The 18416-nt window shown below is 47.4% G+C and overlaps 1 protein-coding gene across 1 annotated transcript in view; it reads left to right on the forward strand.

The window, feature by feature from the left end:
- LOC149322496 (transmembrane protease serine 12-like) overlaps positions 1–18416 on the forward strand; it is a 55180-nt gene that overhangs the window by 5329 nt on the left and 31435 nt on the right. Inside the window, exon 2 of the mRNA XM_089478662.1 lies at positions 16903–17101. Coding sequence (XP_089334788.1) covers positions 16903–17101 — 199 coding nt within the window. The remainder of the gene's footprint in view (positions 1–16902; positions 17102–18416) is intronic.

Below are 18416 nucleotides of genomic sequence, written 5' to 3' on the forward strand. Positions count from 1 at the left end.
GCCTAGACTGTGCTGAACCGTGAATTACTTGGACTGGATTGAATTACCTCTGTTTCTTAGCCGACGTCTTAATGAGCTCTGACTCCCTATAACTGTGAAACACTGCGCTTTCATGCTGAAAGTCTGGTTTGCTTCCCAAGGGTAAAATAGGACAGCCACTTGGAAAGCAATCACTTGGGAAGTTCCACCAGGATTTCAGTAACTTCCATCCTACCATCATCCTGAGCCTGGAACACTCCACACAAGTTCACTTTCTTTATAGCACCATGCATAATGGACCTCTAAGCACCATGATGGAAAACCAATTTCCACCAAGAACATGCTACCAAGTCTATTGCTTCCAGCCAATCCTTCCAATACAATCATGTCTGCTCAGACCCACAAGACAGCGATTCAAAACTCTTGGATTTGCAACAGGTCTTTCTCAAACTAAAATGCCAACCAAAGGAACTGAAGAAATAAATTGGTAATGTAATTGGTAATTAATACACCGGAAGCATTTATTACTACAGAGACCAAACTCATATAACAGAACACCTCTACAGTCCCCAGCTGAGACCACTTAAATGGGCTACAACCATTTCTGGAAAATAACACAGCCCTATTACATGCTCTGGAAAGCAGGCCTTTATTGGCCCACAGACAACCTTCGTATCTTAAACAACTACTCACAACAGAATACATAAGATGGATGGTAATACAGGGACAGGACCCTGCCAAGTCTGTCCCCACATATGTTCTGGGAGCAATATTATAGGGACCAGTAATATCACTCACAACCTCCAAGGTACATTTACTTTCTCTTCCTTTAGAGTGATATATGCCATCCTATGCCAGCAGTGCCCCCTACACTCTGCATTGGACAAACAGGACAGTCTCTATGCAGGAGGATTAATGCAGTGGTTCTCAAATGGTGGGCCAGGACCCCTGGGGTGTGTGCAAGAATTGCTCGAGGAGGGGACATGAGACTTGGAGTCCTTGATTCCTCTTCCTCCTCCCAAACTTTTATATGTGTAAAATTTACATATGCATTGAGTTAAATATTGAATTTACTTAAAAATAAAACTGTTCTAATTTGAACAATGTTGTTTCCTTATAAAATGTTAAAACATGAATATACATGAATGTGCGAATGAAAATATGTACACTAAATGATAAATCATACACTATGTTGAATGGGTTGAGGTGGGGGACATATGCATGTAGATGTAAAGGAGAGTCCAAAGGGTAAAATGTTTGGGTACCACTGGATTAGTGACACAACTCTGATACTATAAATGGCAGTACTCCAAAACTAGTCACAAAGCATTTCAGCCTTGCTGGACACACAGTAAATGATTTACAGGTTACGGTCCTTGAAAAAGGAAATAATAAGGGAAGACTACAAAAGAAACTGCTGAATTGAATTAGATTCACAAATACTAATATATTAGCAGAGCTATGAACAAAGACAATGGTTTTATGGCACACTACACATGTTAATACAAGAGTGCTCATAATAAAAAGTCTTCTCAGATAATTTTGAACCCTGGGAAACTGACTTTTGGTGAGTAGATGTATTGTTTTCACATATCAATATTGACTACTGTAAAGAGCTGAAAGAGCTGTATCACCTCATGCAGCCCTTTGAAAATGTGAGGCAAGGGTCATTGTTTGCATCTTTATGGATTCTATTGCATTCTATCCAACTTCAACTGTATATGCCTTACCTGAGGCCATAATGTAACCCAGTACTGCATCCAAAGAAGTGGATTTATATCCATGAAAGCTAATCTGAAAAGAAAATCCAATTAGTTTTAAAGGTGCTGTCACATTTATTTTTATCTTTTTCTCCCCCTCTTCCTCCTTTTTATGCTGAAAGATACTAACACAACTATTTCTTCAAAATCAATTATACTACATCCACAGTACTCCCTTTGTCTGCCAAGCTTGTAATTCTATTTAAAGAGAGAGGGGGGATTAATTTGGCACAAATTAGAATCCTCAATAGTGTAGGAAGAGACTTCAAGGGACATCAAGTCCAACCCCCTGCCATGCAGGAATATATACAGTCAAAGCACCTTTGACAGATGGCCATCCAGCCTCAGTTTGTTTTTGAGAAATCCATGCTGGCTCATAGTAATTGCAGCATTCCTAGCTAAGTAACCCAGACTTACTGTTCTTCTTTTTGCGATGGCAAAATACCAAGCTGGGGTGTGGCATGCGGTTGCCAACCCAGCGCTCTCAGGAGTAGCGTGACACAGCTTCTTTGGGGCAGTCTATTTCACCCCTTACACTCATTGAGAGTAGTTAGGTGTACTGCCTTTTTACCCAGTCTGGGATGTTGTCCTCTTACTGCATGACTTATTCTCTTTTCACCAGCTAGGGCAATGTTTTCCCTTTAGGAGAAAATGGAAGCAAAGCTCAGTCTTCTCTGTATTATGTTTTCAGGAATATCTTTCTATAACAAAGAAAATAAACTTCTAACTGTGTAGTGTGATTGTAGTGTGATCCTACTTATTAGTGAGTAAGACATTTTCTTCTGACTTATGGTGAATATATATATATATAGAGAGAGAGGGGGGAGAGTTGTGTCTCTTCAAGTAATTTCTGACCTACAGCGATCCTAAGGCTAACCTATCGTGGGGTTTTCTTGGCAAGAGGAGGTTTGCCATTGCCTTCACCTGAGGCTGAGAGCATGTGACTTGCCCAAGGTCACCCAGTGGATTTCATGGACAAACTGGGTATCGAATCCTGGTCTCCAAAGTTATACACAACACTTAAACCACTATTCCATGCTGGCTCCCTCTATATATACTGCCCTTGAGTCAGCTCTGATTCATGGTGACCCTGTGGATGAGACATCTCCAAGCCCACATATCCTCCACTGATTTTCTAAGTCCTGTAGATTCAGGCTTGTGACTTCCCTAATTGAGTCTAGCTATCTGGTGTGTGATCTTCCTGTTCTACTGTCCTGCACCTTTACAAGCATTAATGCCTTTTTGGTGAGTCTTACCTTCTCATGATGGAGCCAATAAACTCAGTTTTGTCATTTTGGGTTCCAAGAGGAGTTCTGGTTTGAACTCTTCAAGGACCAATTTGTTTATCTTTTCTGCTGACCACAGTATCCTCAGTACTCTTGTTCAGCACTGTATCTTAATGGGTTGATTTTTCCCCTGTTGGTTTTTTTCCCCGGTCCAGCTGTCAGATCCTTAGATGGTGATGGGGAATATTATGACTTGGATGATTCTGACTTTTGCGCTCAGTTGTATGTCTTTACTCTTTAGAATTTTATCTAGTTCTTTCATAGCTGCCCTACCCATCCCTAGTCATCTTCTTATTTCTTGGCTGTTGTCACTATTAAGATCGATGTTTGATCCTAGGTATAAGAATTATTTAACTATTTGAATTTCTTCATTGCCTAGGTTGAATTTATGTATTTATATTGTAGTCATTATTTTTGTTTTCATTATAGAATCATAGAATCGTAGAGTTGGAAGAGACCACAAGAGCCATGCAGGAAATCACAATCAAAGCATCCCCAACAGATGGCTATCCAGCTTCTGTTTAAAGACCTCCAAGTAGGGAGACTCCACTACCCTCCGAGGGAGTGTGTTCCACTGCCGAACAGCCCTTACTGTCAGGAAGTTGCTCCTAATGTTGAGGTGGAATCTTTTCCTGGAGCTTGCATCCATTGTTCCATGTTGTAGTTTCTGGAGCAGCACAAAGCAGTACAGTGGAACCTCGGGATACGAAATACCCGGGTTACGAATTTTTCGGGACCCGAAAAAAACCCATAGGAAATTATTGATCCGGGTTACGAAAGTTTTTTCGGGTCCCGAAAAAACTTTTGGTGCTTTTCGGCGCGATTTTACACCAAATCGCGGCTTTTCCCCATTAGCGGCTATGGGGATTCGGCTTGCGAAAGCCGTTCGGGTTACGAAAGCGGCCGCGGAACGAATTAATTTCGTAACCCGAGGCTCCACTGTATATCTCTTCAAATATTTAAAAAGGGCTATCATATCTCCTCTTAACCTTCTCTTCTGTAGGCTAAACACCCCCAGTTCCCTTAGTCGATCCTCAAAGGGCATGGTTTCCAGACCCTTCACCATTTTAGTTGCCCTCCTTTGGACACGCTCTAGTTTCTCAACATCCTTTTTGAATTGTGACCAGAACTGGACACAATATTCCAGGTGGGGCCTGACCAAAGCAGAATAGAGTGGCACTATTACTTCCCTTGATCTAGACACTATATCAGGGGTAGGCAACCTGCAGCCCGTGGGCCGGATGCGGCCTGGCAAGGCCTTGGGACCGGCCCCAGCCCGGTCCTGCCGCCGATTGCCGCCGGAGCCTTTGGCCTCGCATGAGGGTGTGGGGCCTTTGGCCTATCAGGAGGAGGCGGACAAGGGGGGGGCAAGCGGCAGGCAAGGGGGCAAAGGGGGCAATTGTCTATAGAAGCCTCCGAAACATGCATTTATATTAACATTTTTTTTAAAATCAGCAATTTTTTTTGCGTGTCCTCCATTTTTTTTAAAAGTGTCCTCCATTTGAAAATTTTGTCCCACATTTGTCCCGGTTTATTTATTTATTTAATTTTGTTTTGTTTTTGTTTTTTAAAAAACAATTAATTATTTATTTTTTGGCTTCGGTCCCCCAGTTGTCTGAGGGACAGCAACCCGGCCCCCTGCTCAAAAAGGTTGCCTACCCCTGCACTATACCTTTATTGATGCAGCTTAAAATTGCATTGGCTTTTTAGCTGCCGCATTACACTGTTGACTCATGTTCAACTTGCAGTCTACTTGGAATCCTAGATCCCTTTCACATGTAGTCTTATTCAGCCAGGTGTCCCCCATCTTATATCTGTGCATTTCATTTTCCCGCCCTAAGTGCAGTACCTTTCATTATGTTCAGCATTAAGCCTGCCTTTGCACTTTCTTCTTTGACTTTCTTTAGTCATTGTTCCAGGTATCATGTGCATATCTAAGATAGGAGGATAGGGAAGGTCCTCCTGTTTTCACTCCTCTTTCTTCTGAGCCTAAGCCTGCTGTTCCTATGATGTTTTCTGCATACAAGGTCAATGAGTATGTTGATATACCCTTTTGCCAGTTGTGCAAATCGCCTGATCCCTTTGCCAGGTGAGAACCAATTTGTTTCTCCAAATTGTGTTCTGACGGTAGCCTCTTGTCCTAAGTACAGATTTCATATCAGGTCTCTCAGATGTAGTGGTACTCCTGGGTCATTTAACAGCATTCTGTAGCTTTTCATGATTTATTCTGTGCAGTCACATGATTTGCTGTCCTCTATAAAGCACATGGTGATTTTTTCCCCTGGAATTCCTTTGTACGCTCCATTAGCCATCGCATGTTTACAATGTGGTCCCTACTGCCTCTTCCTTTCCTGAATCCCACTTGAACCTCTGAGATTTTTCTCTCCATGTATGGTTCTGTGCTGCAGAATTTTGAGCATAATTTTGCTTGTGTGGGAGATAATGTCATGGTACTATAATTTCTACAGTCTTTAATGTCTCATTTTCTGTGGTATAGGATATATATTGATCACTTTCAATCTGTTGGCTGTGTTTTGTTTTCTATATTGGCATATGTTACTTAGCACTAGAATTGCTTCTGTCTGTGCGTATTGTAGCAGTTCAGTTGGAATACCATATATAGTTGAATATAAGTCGATCTCATGTATAAGTCGAGGGTAGGTTTTGGGGCTAAAATTATGTGTTTTGATATGACACATGGATAAGTCGAGGGTAAATTTAGGTGCATGTAACAAAGGGCTGGACAATGTGATGGGTGGATTTGTAATTGGTTGACTAACCAAACCCAAAGGGTACTCAGCAATGGCTCCTCCTCATCCAGTGAAAAATGACTAGTGGGATAACACACAATTCTGTACCAGGCCCAGTGCTATTCAGCATCAGTTACTTGGATGATGGAATAGAGGGCATGCTTTTCCAATTTGCAGTTGACACTAAATTAGGAGTTGTAGGTAACACCCCAGAGGATAGTATCAGAATTCAAAATAACCTTATCAGACCTTAACATATTAGATAGCTGAGTGAAAACTAACAGAATGAATGTCAACACGGAGAAATGTAGAATACTACACTTGGGCAGTAAGAATGAAACGCACAAATATAGGAAGGGTGACACCTAGCTTGACAGCAGTACATTCAAGAAGGATCTAGAAGTCTTAGTGGACCACAGGCTGAACTTGAGTCAACAATGTGATGTGGTAGCTAAAAAAAGCCAATACAATTCTAGGCTGCATCAATAGGAGTATAGTGTGTAGGTCGAAGGAAATGATAGTACGTCTCTATTCTGCTTTAGTCAGACCTCACTTAGAATACTGCATCCAGTTCTGGGCACCATAATTCAAGAAGGATGTGGACAGGCTGGAGCATATCCAGAGGAGGTTGACTAAAATGGCGAAAAGTCTGGAAATCATGCCCTATGAGAAACAAATTAGGCGGTGGGTATATTTAGCCTGGGGAGGAGAAGATTAAAGGCTGACATGATAGCCATGTTTAAATATTTAAAGGAATGTCATACTGAGGATGAAGCAAGCTTGTTTTCTGCTGCTCCAGAAACTAGGGAATGGAGCTACAGGAAAAGAGATACTACCTAAACGTGAGGAACAATTTCCTGATGATATGAACTGCTTAACAGTGGAATACACTCAGAGGAGTCTCCTTTGGAGGCTGGATGGCCATCTGTTGGGAGTGCTTTCATGATGTCTTCCTGAATGGCAGAGCTTTGGACTAGACAGCCCTTGTAGTTGCTTCCAACTCTATGATTCTGTGATTCTATGGTTCAGCCTTAGTCTTTTGGCAGTTTTAATAAAGGTCTCAGTGTCAACACCCTCAGCATACATGTCAGCTTTCCTGAAAGGGAAATGGGCCAAACTGCTTGCATCCCATCCTTATATACAGAGAGTTTTTAAAGGGTCTTTCCTTGTTTCTTCTAGTAATTGTCCATTGCTTTCCTTCATGGGATCTACATGTGGTTTTGCAAGCATTGTTGAAGGCTCTTTGGAGATTATCAGATGAGGAAAATGCTGGGAGTAAAAGGCATACTACCAGCATAATTGTGCAATCACACTGAAGATTTTCAGTCAATGTTGTACTCATCCTGGACTAATCTCATGAAGATCCAGGAATGCTCCAGCAACAAACCATTCCCAGAGAAGTCCTGGGAATGGTTGAGTTCAGGTCTGCACAACATATAGCCCAGGGGGTGCATATGGCCTACCAAAGGATTTTGGGCAGACCACAAGGATGTGGAATGATTTCAAGGTTCTTCCACCACTCAGCCTCCTCCCAAGGAGAGGCCAGGCAGAGGAGGAGGAGGAGGCATGGCAAATGCTTGCCCCTCAAGGCTCCTCCAGTGCCCAGCCTAGAAGGCTTGGAGGTGGAGGAGGAGGAAGAGGGGTAAAATGCATGCCCTGCAGGGCTCCTCTGCCGCTTGGGCTTCTCCCAAGGAGAAGACCAGGCAAAGGAGACAAGGATGAGTGAACATTCACCATGTAAGGAGGACAGAATTAATATTAATAATATTAATTATTAATAAATAATGTCATTATAAATTTTAATTTTGACCCATACCTACCAAGTTGTGCAGGTCTGGTTTAGTTGCAGAAACATTCCTGGATCTTCATGGGATAAGTCCTTGATGACCTTGATGTGTCTGAAAATCTTCAGTGCTATCGCGTTATTATGCCAGGAGTATGTCTTTTACTCCCATCTTTTTTCCCTTGTCTGATAATCTCCTTTGAGATTGGTGGGTTTGGAATTCCTTACATTGAAAGTTTTGTTTTTGATTGCTATTACATCTGCTCACATAGGTCTGAAACAGGTGGGTCAGAAGGGATGCCGTTGGGCTGTGCTGGGGTTGTGACATTTAGGTGAAGCATGGCCTGAACGCAGCCAGAAGCCGCTCCAAGCGAAAAGAACTGGCCCAAAAAGCACTCCTTTTCAGAGGTTGTTCAAAAATGTGGGGGCGGGCCAGATCGGGGCTACGTGCATGCAATTGTTACAGCACCAGCACGAACAGTGTGTGTGGCCCCAATCCATACTTTTTGGACAGTCTGTTTCACCCCATAGTTTCTGAGTTGAGACCTCTGTCAGTAAGAAGGAGTTGTATGTTTTTCATAAGGGTTATTCTTCACTTACACCATAGATCTCAGGAGTGTTCTGCCTTCTTTTTGCTCAGGTTCTAGAGCATTGCAGGAGAAAGTGGCAAAAATTAGATGTATGTAGGGCTCTTAAATTTTATTTAAGAATTAGCTTCATAATTCTATACAGATTTGAGAAGAAGTTCAGGCACATTCCACTCATATTGTGGCCACTTCTGTGACTTTGGATGTGGCAGCAACTTTAGTAGAGATTTGTAGGGTGGCCACTTGGACTTCCCTATCTTCCTTTGTCAGGCATTGCAAGATTGACTAATTTGCTTTAGCAGATGCCTCTTTTGGCAGGCAGGTTGTGTCTCTGTAGTTCTGGTTTGTCTGCTGGCTGCCCATTGGTTGTGGTGAGCACTTGTATAGGTCCTAGCATGAGGATTACCTCCCCACACCACAGGAAAATGGGACATTGGTACTTACTGTGGAGGTTGTTTTTTACAGTTGGGAGGGAATCCTTCCCACCCTGCTTGGTGGGGTGTTTGTTGTTGGGAGCCACTGTTGCTACTTTGATATCTCACTGGAGCTTGTTATTCCATTGCTGGTGGAAGAGGCTACCTCTCCCACTTAGGGTGGTTAGGCTGATAAGACATTTCAAAGAAGCCCTACCTTAGAAGCACATGGGAGAAGCAATACCCACCTTAAGGATTCCCTCCTCACTACTTTGGAAAAGGAACCCTCATAGTAAGTACCAATGTTCCAATATTTAATTGCTCCATTTTATCATTTAAATTTCTTCTTTGTGGTCTCTGCGAATCATACAAATGGGTTTCACTGCGCCTGCGCAGTGCTGTTCGGAAACTTCTGGAATCACTGGGCAAAGTTTACTTTGCAACATATAGAAACTTTTTGGCGGTAACTCCGCCCACCCGTTATAAGGCCCCTGCCTTCCCACTCTTTCCCCAGTTCCTTTTTTCCGCCGCGCTAGCTGCTTCAGGGAACTTTCGCTCGCTCTTGCTTGCTTGGAATCACTTTCACTTTTGACCTCGGAACGTCTCTTGACCATTCTCTTTCTCCCGCCCCGGTAACTTCGGACTTTTCGGCTTGATTGACCTCGTTTTGGATTCTCCTTTCAACTTGACGACTTCGGAAGGATGCCTGCACCCTTCAAGAAGTGCGACGTTTGCGGGGGCAAGGTGCCCGTTCAGGACCCTCACTCCTCTTGCCTCCTCTGCTTGGGCAAGGACCACGACCCGAAGGCTTGTCCCCTTTGCAAGTCGCTGTCCTCGCAGGCTCGGAAGAACCGTGAGTCCCGGTTGACTTCGGCCATCGCTCAGGGAAAGTTCCAGGAGGGTGGCTCTCGTCCGTCATCGGCCCCCTCTACTGCGCCGCCGGCCTCTTCTTCCCGAGCCAGCGTGTCTAGTGTGGTGTCTGCCCCGCCAACGGCAGAGTTTTCTTCCACCACTGATGTGGCCCGTGGTTCTCAGAGACCCAGTGCCACTGACAAGCCCTCCAAGCGCCCCCAGAAAACTTCGGGGTCTGAGGGTTCCGAGCCCAGGGCGAAGTCCGGGAGGAAGCTGTCTCCGGAGGGCTCGCGTCCGAGGGACTGTTCGGAGGCGGAAGCCTTGACCGTACCGGTGCCGTCCAAGTCGAAGCCGTCCCGACACGCCGCCGAGCTGGCCGAGGTGGGGACGCCGGTGGCTCTGAAGAAGACCGTGGCTGACAAGGGCAAGTCACCCAAGCCTTCCACGGCGGCAGCGGTAGCCCTCTCCAACTTGCCGGACAACCCCTTCTTTCCCCTTGATGAGACGCCTCGCCCGTCCAAGAAGCGGCACTCCAAGGAGACCCTGGGGGACTCGGGCACGAAGAAGTCGAAATCCAGCCATGGCCAGAGTGGGGCTTCGACTTCCTCGAAGGGGAAGGAGCGCTCGTCTCACAAGTCTCGTGCTCCGGAGAAGAAGACTCGCTCCCCGACCAAAAAGGCTCGCTCTCCTGCGCCCGCCTCGTCTCGCCCAGACGGGTCCTCTGCTTTGCATGAGGCTCCTCTACTGGACACCCCGTTGCCAGCCACTGTCGACTTTGCCCACCCCGATGCGGAGGCCGTCGGAGTCGTGAGGGAGCACTCTCCCCCTCTCTCCCTCCATTCGGAAGACAACGAGCCCGGTGACGACGACGACCAGCCGCTGGATGAGGGCACCGACATGCTTTACGACTCGGAGACGGGAAGGTATTACATGTCGGTACTGAGGGAGACCGCCTTCCGCAAGTTCACCCAGCTGAACCTGCATCCTGTAGCCCCTCAGAAGGAGAAGCCCCAGACTTCGCATTCGGTGGCGTCGAAGCCTGATGTCCCGTCGTGTTCCGCTGCTTGCCCCGAGACGGAGTTGCCTGCCCTCCAGATTCCATCCCGTCCCGTGTCTCGAGTCCGGGCGCCTGATGTGCAGCTCTCATCACGTTCCGACTCTGATGAGGATCCTTTGTCACCGGCGGTGGATCCTTCTGGCGAGGATGACACTTCCATTCAGGCGTCTCCTCAGCGGATGCATCAACCTGAGCCGTCTTCGCCGACCGATGATGTGCGTTCGTTCAACGAGCACATCATCAAGATGGCCAGGGCCCTGGACATTGAGCTCTCCTTCTCCAACGAGCAGGCCCGGGATCCGGTGGAGCGCTGTGTCCATGGTCGGGTTCCCACGCCGCCATCCACCCCGTTGTTGCCATCCCTCGAGACCATTGTCCGCAGGTCTTGGGATGCTCCTGCTTCCCTGGTGGGGTCGTCGCGGAGGATCGAGTCCCTTTATCGGATCGCCCCTTCAAGCTGTGCGTGGCTGACCGATCATCCAAAGCCTAACTTGGTGATTGTGGAAGGGGCCCAGCAAGGCTTCTTCCCCAAGCAGGCGACCTCGCCAGTGGACAAAGAGGCGAAGAAAGTTGATGGCCTGGCCAAGAAGGCCTACTCTGCTGTGGCCCTCGCGGTTAAGGCCATCAACTACAATGCTTGCATGGGGGCCTACATCCAGACCCTCATGGAGGGAATCTTGCCGCTCGTCCCCGATGTCCTGGAAGAGGTTCAGAGGCGTCTCGTTGAGATCCGAGATGAGGCCCACTCCATCGGCAGCTGGCTCATCACTGCCTCCAGGAACATGGCAGACTGTGTTGGACGGACCATGTCGGCGTCGATGGCTCTCCGCTGGCATGCGTGGCTCCGAGGGTCCGACCTCAACTCCAGTGTGAGGGCGGCCATTGAGGACATGCCATTGGATGGGTCTGGCCTCTTCCACGCCGAGACCGACGAACGCCTGAACAGAAAGTTTAGGATGAAGGCGGCGGCGAAGAAGCACGGGATGTCGTCCTCCATCTCGCCCTTCAGGAAGAGGCAGCGCCCGTGGCAGCCCCAAGGTCAGTCGCAGGGGACCTTCCAACAGGACCATCAGCCCCAACAACAGGGACCCCAGAGGCGCCGTTACCCCTCTCAGTCTTCCTCCTCCTCTGGCCGCCGAAACTTTCCTCCTCGGTACCGAAAGTCCCGCCGGCAGGATACCGACCAGGGGAAGAAGAGAGCCTGAAGGGTTGCAGCGCGCTTTGTCTCTCCCTCCCTTTTCTTTTTGGACATTTTAAGGCCCTTTGTCACCACCTGAGCCTCCATTACAACGGACTCGTGGGTCCTCAACATCGTCCGTAGGGGTTATGCCCTCGAGTTCCAAGCTCCCTCCAACCCAAGCCTTCATGTCCACTCACCCCTCGGACACCCTTCTCGACGAAGTGCGCACTTTGCTGGACAAGGGGGCATTCTCCCCTTTACCACCCGAGCAATGCTCCAGGGCCTTTTTTTCCAGGTACTTCACGGTACCAAAGGCAGATGGGGGCATCAGACCCATCTTGGACTTGAGGGAGTTGAACCTTTTCCTTGAATACCGCTGGTTCCAGATGGTAACCTTGGCTTCTATTCTGCCGCTTCTCCATCAGGGCCTGTGGTTCGCGACGGTCAACCTGAAGGACGCCTACTTCCACATCGGAATTCGGGAGTCCCACCGGAGATTCCTCGCCTTCGCTGTCGGCTCCGCCGCTTACCACTACAACGTGCTCCCCTTTGGCCTTGCCACGGCTCCGAGAGTCTTCACGAAGTGCATGGCACCAGTGGTGGCGTACCTTCATCAGAAGGTCTACAGAGTCTTCCCTTACCTGGACGACTGGCTGTTTGTCGCCGACTCACAGCAGGAGCTCCGAGAGGCAGTCTCATTCGCCTTGCACCTTTTGGACTCCCTCGGCCTGGTCTTCAACGAGGAGAAATCACACTTCACCCTGACCAGACAGGCCAAGTTCATCGGGGCCATCCTTGACTCCGAAAGATGCTCCGCCTTTCTCCTTCCGGACCGTTTCCAGGCGTTGGTTGCAGCGCTGAGGCCTTGCATCTCTCACAGAAGGGTGAGGGCCAGGGACGTCCAAGTGGCTCTGGGACACATGGTGTCAACGACGTTCGTGACACCGTGGGCAAGGCTTCGCCTCCGACCACTGCAGTCCTGGTTCCTCTCAGTCTTCTCTCTGATGGAGGACCCTCCATCCAAGTGGCTCACGGTACCGAGACCGGTGGCCGCTTCACTGAGATGGTGGCTGGACGGCCGCAACGTCTGCATCGGGATGCCCTTCCATCAACCTCAGCCTCAATTGACTTTGACAACTGATGCTTCCCTGGAGGGCTGGGGCGCCCACCTGCTCGACCTGATTGTCAAGGACAAGTGGTCGGCCCAGGACAGGCAACTCCACATCAATGCTTTGGAGATGCTCGCAGTCGAGAAGGCTTTGAGGGCATTCGAATTCGCTGTCGCAGGAAAGGTGGTCCTCCTGAGGACAGACAACACCACCGTGATGTATTACATCAACAAACAGGGAGGCACCAGATCCATGACTCAGCTCGAGATTACTCTCCGCATTTGGGACTGGTGCATTCAGAGACAGGTGCTCCTCCAGGCGATTCACCTTCCAGGAGAAGACAACGAGCTGGCAGACCGCCTGAGCAGGTCCCCTTCGGTGCGCCACGAGTGGAGGCTCCATCCGGAGACGGTCAGCAACCTGTTCGATCGGTGGGGAACCCCCCAAGTTGACCTCTTCGCGACCGAATAGAACAGCCACTGTCCCCAGTTCTGCTCCAGGAGGCGAATGGACGGCTCCCTCGGAGATGCGTTTGCCTTCCCTTGGTCGGGAGAGCTGCTCTACGCCTTCCCTCCCTTCCCTCTCGTCATCAGGGTGGTGTCCAAGATGACAACGGACCGATCGGACGCGATCCTGATCACGCCGTGGTGGCCGAGACAGCCGTGGTTCGCATCCCTTCTCCACCTCTCCAAGAGATGCTTCCTCCACCTCGACTTCTGTCCGGACCTGCTTTTGATCCAGGACGGCCGGATTCTGCACCCGGACATCGAGAGCCTGCCGCTGGGGGCCTGGAGAATCCAGCCCTAGACTCACTGCCGGACGCGGTGAGGACGGTGATCCTGGCCGCGCAGAAGCCATCCACCCAGCGGTCCTATGCCCTGAAGTGGAGGAGGTTTAGCCTCTTCCTTGATCGAAAGGGCTTGTCTCCTGCTCAAGTTTCCACTCCAGTGGTGCTGGAGTTCTTGATGGCGCTGTTGGATGAGGGGTTGTGCCTCACATCCATCAAGTGCTACCTCTCTGCCATTTGTTCCAGGTACCAATTTGAGGGTAGGGCTTCCTTCTTTAGGGACCCCTTGGTGAAGGGGTTCCTGAAGGGATGTGCCAACCTGCACCCTCCTGTGTCAGTACCGGCCCCGGCTTGGAGCTTGGAGGCGGTGCTGGCCGCGCTCCAATCCAAGCCCTTTGAACCAATGGCCACAGCGGACTTGAGACTACTGACTTGGAAAACCACTTTTCTTGTGGCCATCACCTCTGCCCGCCGTGCGGGCGAACTCTGTGCCTTGCGGAGGGACCAGCCCTTCCTGAGGTTTCACAAAGACAAGGTGGTTCTCCGGACAGACATTACTTTCTTGCCTAAGGTTGTGTCTGCTTTCCACATGTGCCAGGACATTGTGTTGCCTACTCTCGCTTCCAATCCGACTTCGGATGCGGAGCGAAGCCTGCACTCTCTTGATGTCAGGAGAGCGCTGGCATTTTACTTGGACAGAACTGCTGCCTCCAGTCGGTCCGAGAGACTTTTCCAATGCTACTCGGAACCAAAGAAGGGGTTGCCCGTGTCTGCGCAGAGGTTTTCCAAATGGGTGGCTGGTACCATCCACCTCTGCTATGAACTGTTGGGCAAACCTCTCCCTGGCAGGGTTCGGTCCCACTCCACAAGAGCAGTGTCAGCATCCTCTGCATTCCTGTCGGGCATTCCCTTGGAGGATGTCTGTAAGGCTGTTGTCTGGTCCCAGCCATTGACTTTTATAAGGCACTATAGGCTGGACACCAGAGCCATCCGAGACGCAGCTTTTGGGAGGGCTGTGTTGGTTTCAGGGTCGCATTGATTGCACTACTGATGGTTTGTGTTGTCAGCATTTATGTACATAATGCCACTGTTTTACATTCTGCTGAATGTTGATTTGCACAATTCCAATGGGACTGGTCTTGCATGACCTTTAATCCCCTTCCCAGGTTTTGCAATGGTATTGCTGTGTTGTTTGTGTATGAACAAAAGACTGACTCTCTTTATGGTTCAAGGTGTTTATTGTTGCAATAAATATACCCTTGGTTTACCGTAGCTTTGGTTTCAGGACACTCCCTCCGCTGCATACCTAAGCTTGTCAGTCTAAACCCATTTGTATGATTCGCAGAGACCACGAAGAAGAAGGACAGGTTGCTCACCTGTAACAGTATTTCTTCGAGTGGTCATCTGCGAATACATACAAATCCCACCCGTCCATCCCCTCAGTGTCCTGCTCTTATTGGCTCTTTCCATCACCTGCTTGGCGGAAAAATTGCGGAACTGGGGAAAGAGCGAGAAGGCAGGGGCCTTATAACGGGTGGGCGGAGTTACCGCCAAAAAGTTTCTATATGTTGCAAAGTAAACTTTGCCCAGTGATTCCAGAAGTTTCCGAACAGCACTACGCAGGCGCAGTGAAACCCATTTGTATGTATTCGCAGATGACCACTCGAAGAAATACTGTTACAGGTGAGCAACCTGTCCATATTACAGTTGGCCCTCCATATCCACGGAGTCATTGCCAAAATCCGACCATATCTCTCCACCTCTACTGCCAAGATCCTGGTCCATGCCCTAGTGGTCTCACGACTTGATTACTGTAACATCCTCCTGGCTGGGCTTCCTCTTTCTCACCTCCGTCCTTTAGTTTCTGTCCAGCATTCAGCTGCACGCATTATCACATCCACCCACCGCTCTGACCACATCTCTCCTGTGTTGGCATCCCTTCACTGGCTCCCACTACCTTTCTGCATTCAGTATAAGCTCCTGCTGTCAACGTTTAAAGCCCTCCATGGGCTGGCTCCTCCTTACTTATCAGACCTTCTCTCTCCTCACATTCCCACTAGGGCCCTCCGTTCTGGTAGTCAAGGTCTGCTGTCCCAGCCCAGGATTTCCTCTGCCTCAGCTCGAATTTGCCCCTTTTCACTTGCTGCCCCTCACTCCTGGAACCTTCTTCCCCTGCGAGCAAGAGACATCACTTCTTTAACCAGCTTCAAAACGGAGTTGAAGACCATCCTGTTCAGGGCAGCGTTCCCAGGCATTGCATAATTGTCACTTGCTATTTGATGTTCTTTTGTTGTCTGTTTTATTGAATCATTTCCTGTATTGCTATGTATTTTATATGTATTATCCTACTAGAGAGGCCCCTTCCCCACCACCACTCGCTTTGTGTAAGCCTGAGGGCAGGGAACCATCCAATTAAAAAGATTGTATGTACAGCGCTGTGTAAATTTACAGCGCTTTATAAATAAAGGTTAATAATAATAATAATAATCCACAGATTCAAGCATCCACAGATTTAAAATATTACAAAATACAGTATATAAATTCCAAAATGCAAACCTTGGATTGTTCCATTTTAGGTAAGGGACACCATTTTTATCCATTGTATTTAATGGGACCTGAACATCCACAGATTTTGGCATCCATGGGGAGTTCTGGAACCAACTTCAATGAATACCAAGGGCCTACTGTAATCTTTTAAATGTGTTGTCAAGATAGGCATGTTGCATTCTTTATGCAACAGGATGTTATCCAAAGCAGATATATGGGGAAAAATAATTTCTGCTGTTACCAGGTATTCTTTTGAAATTCCAAATAGTGCAAATAATGTTACTGGAATGAAATACATGAAAGTCCCACTGATTATTTGGTACATTTTAAGTTACTGACAGATCATCAGCTCTACAGTATTTGCTTAATAAGTTTTGAACTAAATTAAGTTAGTACTTTAGTTGTTCACTGAAGCATTCTGGTTTGCTTCCTTTTTCCAACAGAAGATGGTCCACTACATCTTGTATGTCAGGCTAGTCAAATTTAAACAGTGAATATCTGCTTAGCAACTGCTTCATCTGTGTTGTTGTTAAATGCATGCTGTATTTTTAAGAAATTTAATAAACATCATATCTTTGTATGTGCCTTCAAACCATTTCCGACTTACTCTAAGGCGAACTCTCATGGGTTTTTCTTGGCAAGATCCCTTCAAAAGAGGCATGCCATTGCCTTCCCCTGAGGCTGAAAGCATGTGACTTGCCCAAGGCCACCCAGTGAGTTCCATGGAGATTCGAACCCTAGTCCCTAGAGTCATAGTCCAGCACTTAAACCACTATACTACGCTTACCAGTATAATTATGTTTTATTTCTAGAATGTGGATTGAGACCTGCTATGGGTCCTGGAACCGGGCCTCGAATTGTAGGTGGACATGATGCTCACCCTGGAGCATGGCCGTGGCAAGTTAGTCTTCAGTTTTATGAAATTGGCCTAGGATATATCCATCTATGTGGTGGATCATTAATTACCAACATCTCAGTGGTGACAGCAGCACACTGCACAAAATCATCAACGTATGTATTTGTTGTTGTAGTTGTTCTAAATCCTCTTCAGTTTTAAATACAGTATTAGAAAGGCCTTTGGTTAAAAAAGTGTTACAGAGGCATAAGTGTAGCAGATAAAATTATCTAGGCCAATAAACCAAAAATTTACCTGCTGATATTAATATATATGTAAAAGTGAGGGCTTGGAACAAATTGTGAGGGCGCATCTCTAATTATGTCCCAGGAGTATTTTTCAGAACTTTGAATCAGCATGAAGCAGAAACCTGTAATGCTAGCCAAAGCTTAGATAAAAAAATAAGTTGGCAAGAATTGGAGAATGTCTCTTGAGGGTTTGCAGTAGATACCTGTATTTTTTCTTCTTTGAAATCTTTCTTCCATTATCTGTAGGAAAAAGAGGAGTGGGGTCCTCAATGAGGAGAAAAAGGAGGCTGGGCTTTTACAGAGAAGACTCTGTAACAAGGGCTTTGTTAACTGAGATATGCCTGTGTACTCCATCTGGCTATAAAACACTGAAGTGCCTAGATCCAGAGCTCACAGCCAAACTCTGTAGAGTTAGGAGTTTGGCTGTGAACACTGGATCTAAGAACTGCAATGTTTTATGCCAGATGAAAAAAGCCTTTGTTAACAAAACTCCTTTTTATAGTCTTCTCTGTAAAAGTCCAACCCCACTTACCTCCTCATCTGTCTAGCTGAAAGCAGCAATGGCATGAAAAAGATGATGAAGAAAGGCTGGAGAAATACAGATTTTCGGTGTTGGGTTTTCAGCAGCGTAACTAAGCAATACAATAAAGCATGAGTTAGGAAAGAATGGGGATTCTACTCTGGTTGATCCTATTGTAACAGTGTGCACCTGCCTACAATAGCCTAAGTAAACAGCAGCTGCCTCTAAAATCCATTACTAAACATGTGTGAACAGCAAAAAATAGAAAAAAAGGGAAAGCAGATAGGCCTGCCTCTCCATCTACCTTCAGCATGTTCAGCATGAAACAAGTTGAAATGCACTTCTTTTTTGTGGTATAGGAGACTATCGCTATTTTTCATGTTGTTTCTACTTATGGTAACAAATTTTCTGTTAAAGAAGCCATGCCCAGGAACACTTTGACTTTGTTAACTGAGGCATACCTCTGTGGCAAAGAACAAAATTCTTTGAACCCAGGGATGTGCAGATTGCATCCCCAGGACACATGCAGGCCCAAGGATGTACTTGTTGCCCAAGACATCCCTAGACTCCACAGCCCAGGCCCCCTGTGGCCTCTTCCTGAAGAAACACTAGGGCCAGGAGGTCACCTTTAAATAGGTCACATGGACGTTTACATTGTTTAAC

The sequence above is a fragment of the Sceloporus occidentalis genome, unplaced genomic scaffold (genome assembly GCF_023333645.1).
Source record: "Sceloporus occidentalis isolate IW3139 unplaced genomic scaffold, rSceOcc1.0.p SCAF_1, whole genome shotgun sequence".
Classification (NCBI taxonomy): domain Eukaryota; kingdom Metazoa; phylum Chordata; class Lepidosauria; order Squamata; family Phrynosomatidae; genus Sceloporus; species Sceloporus occidentalis.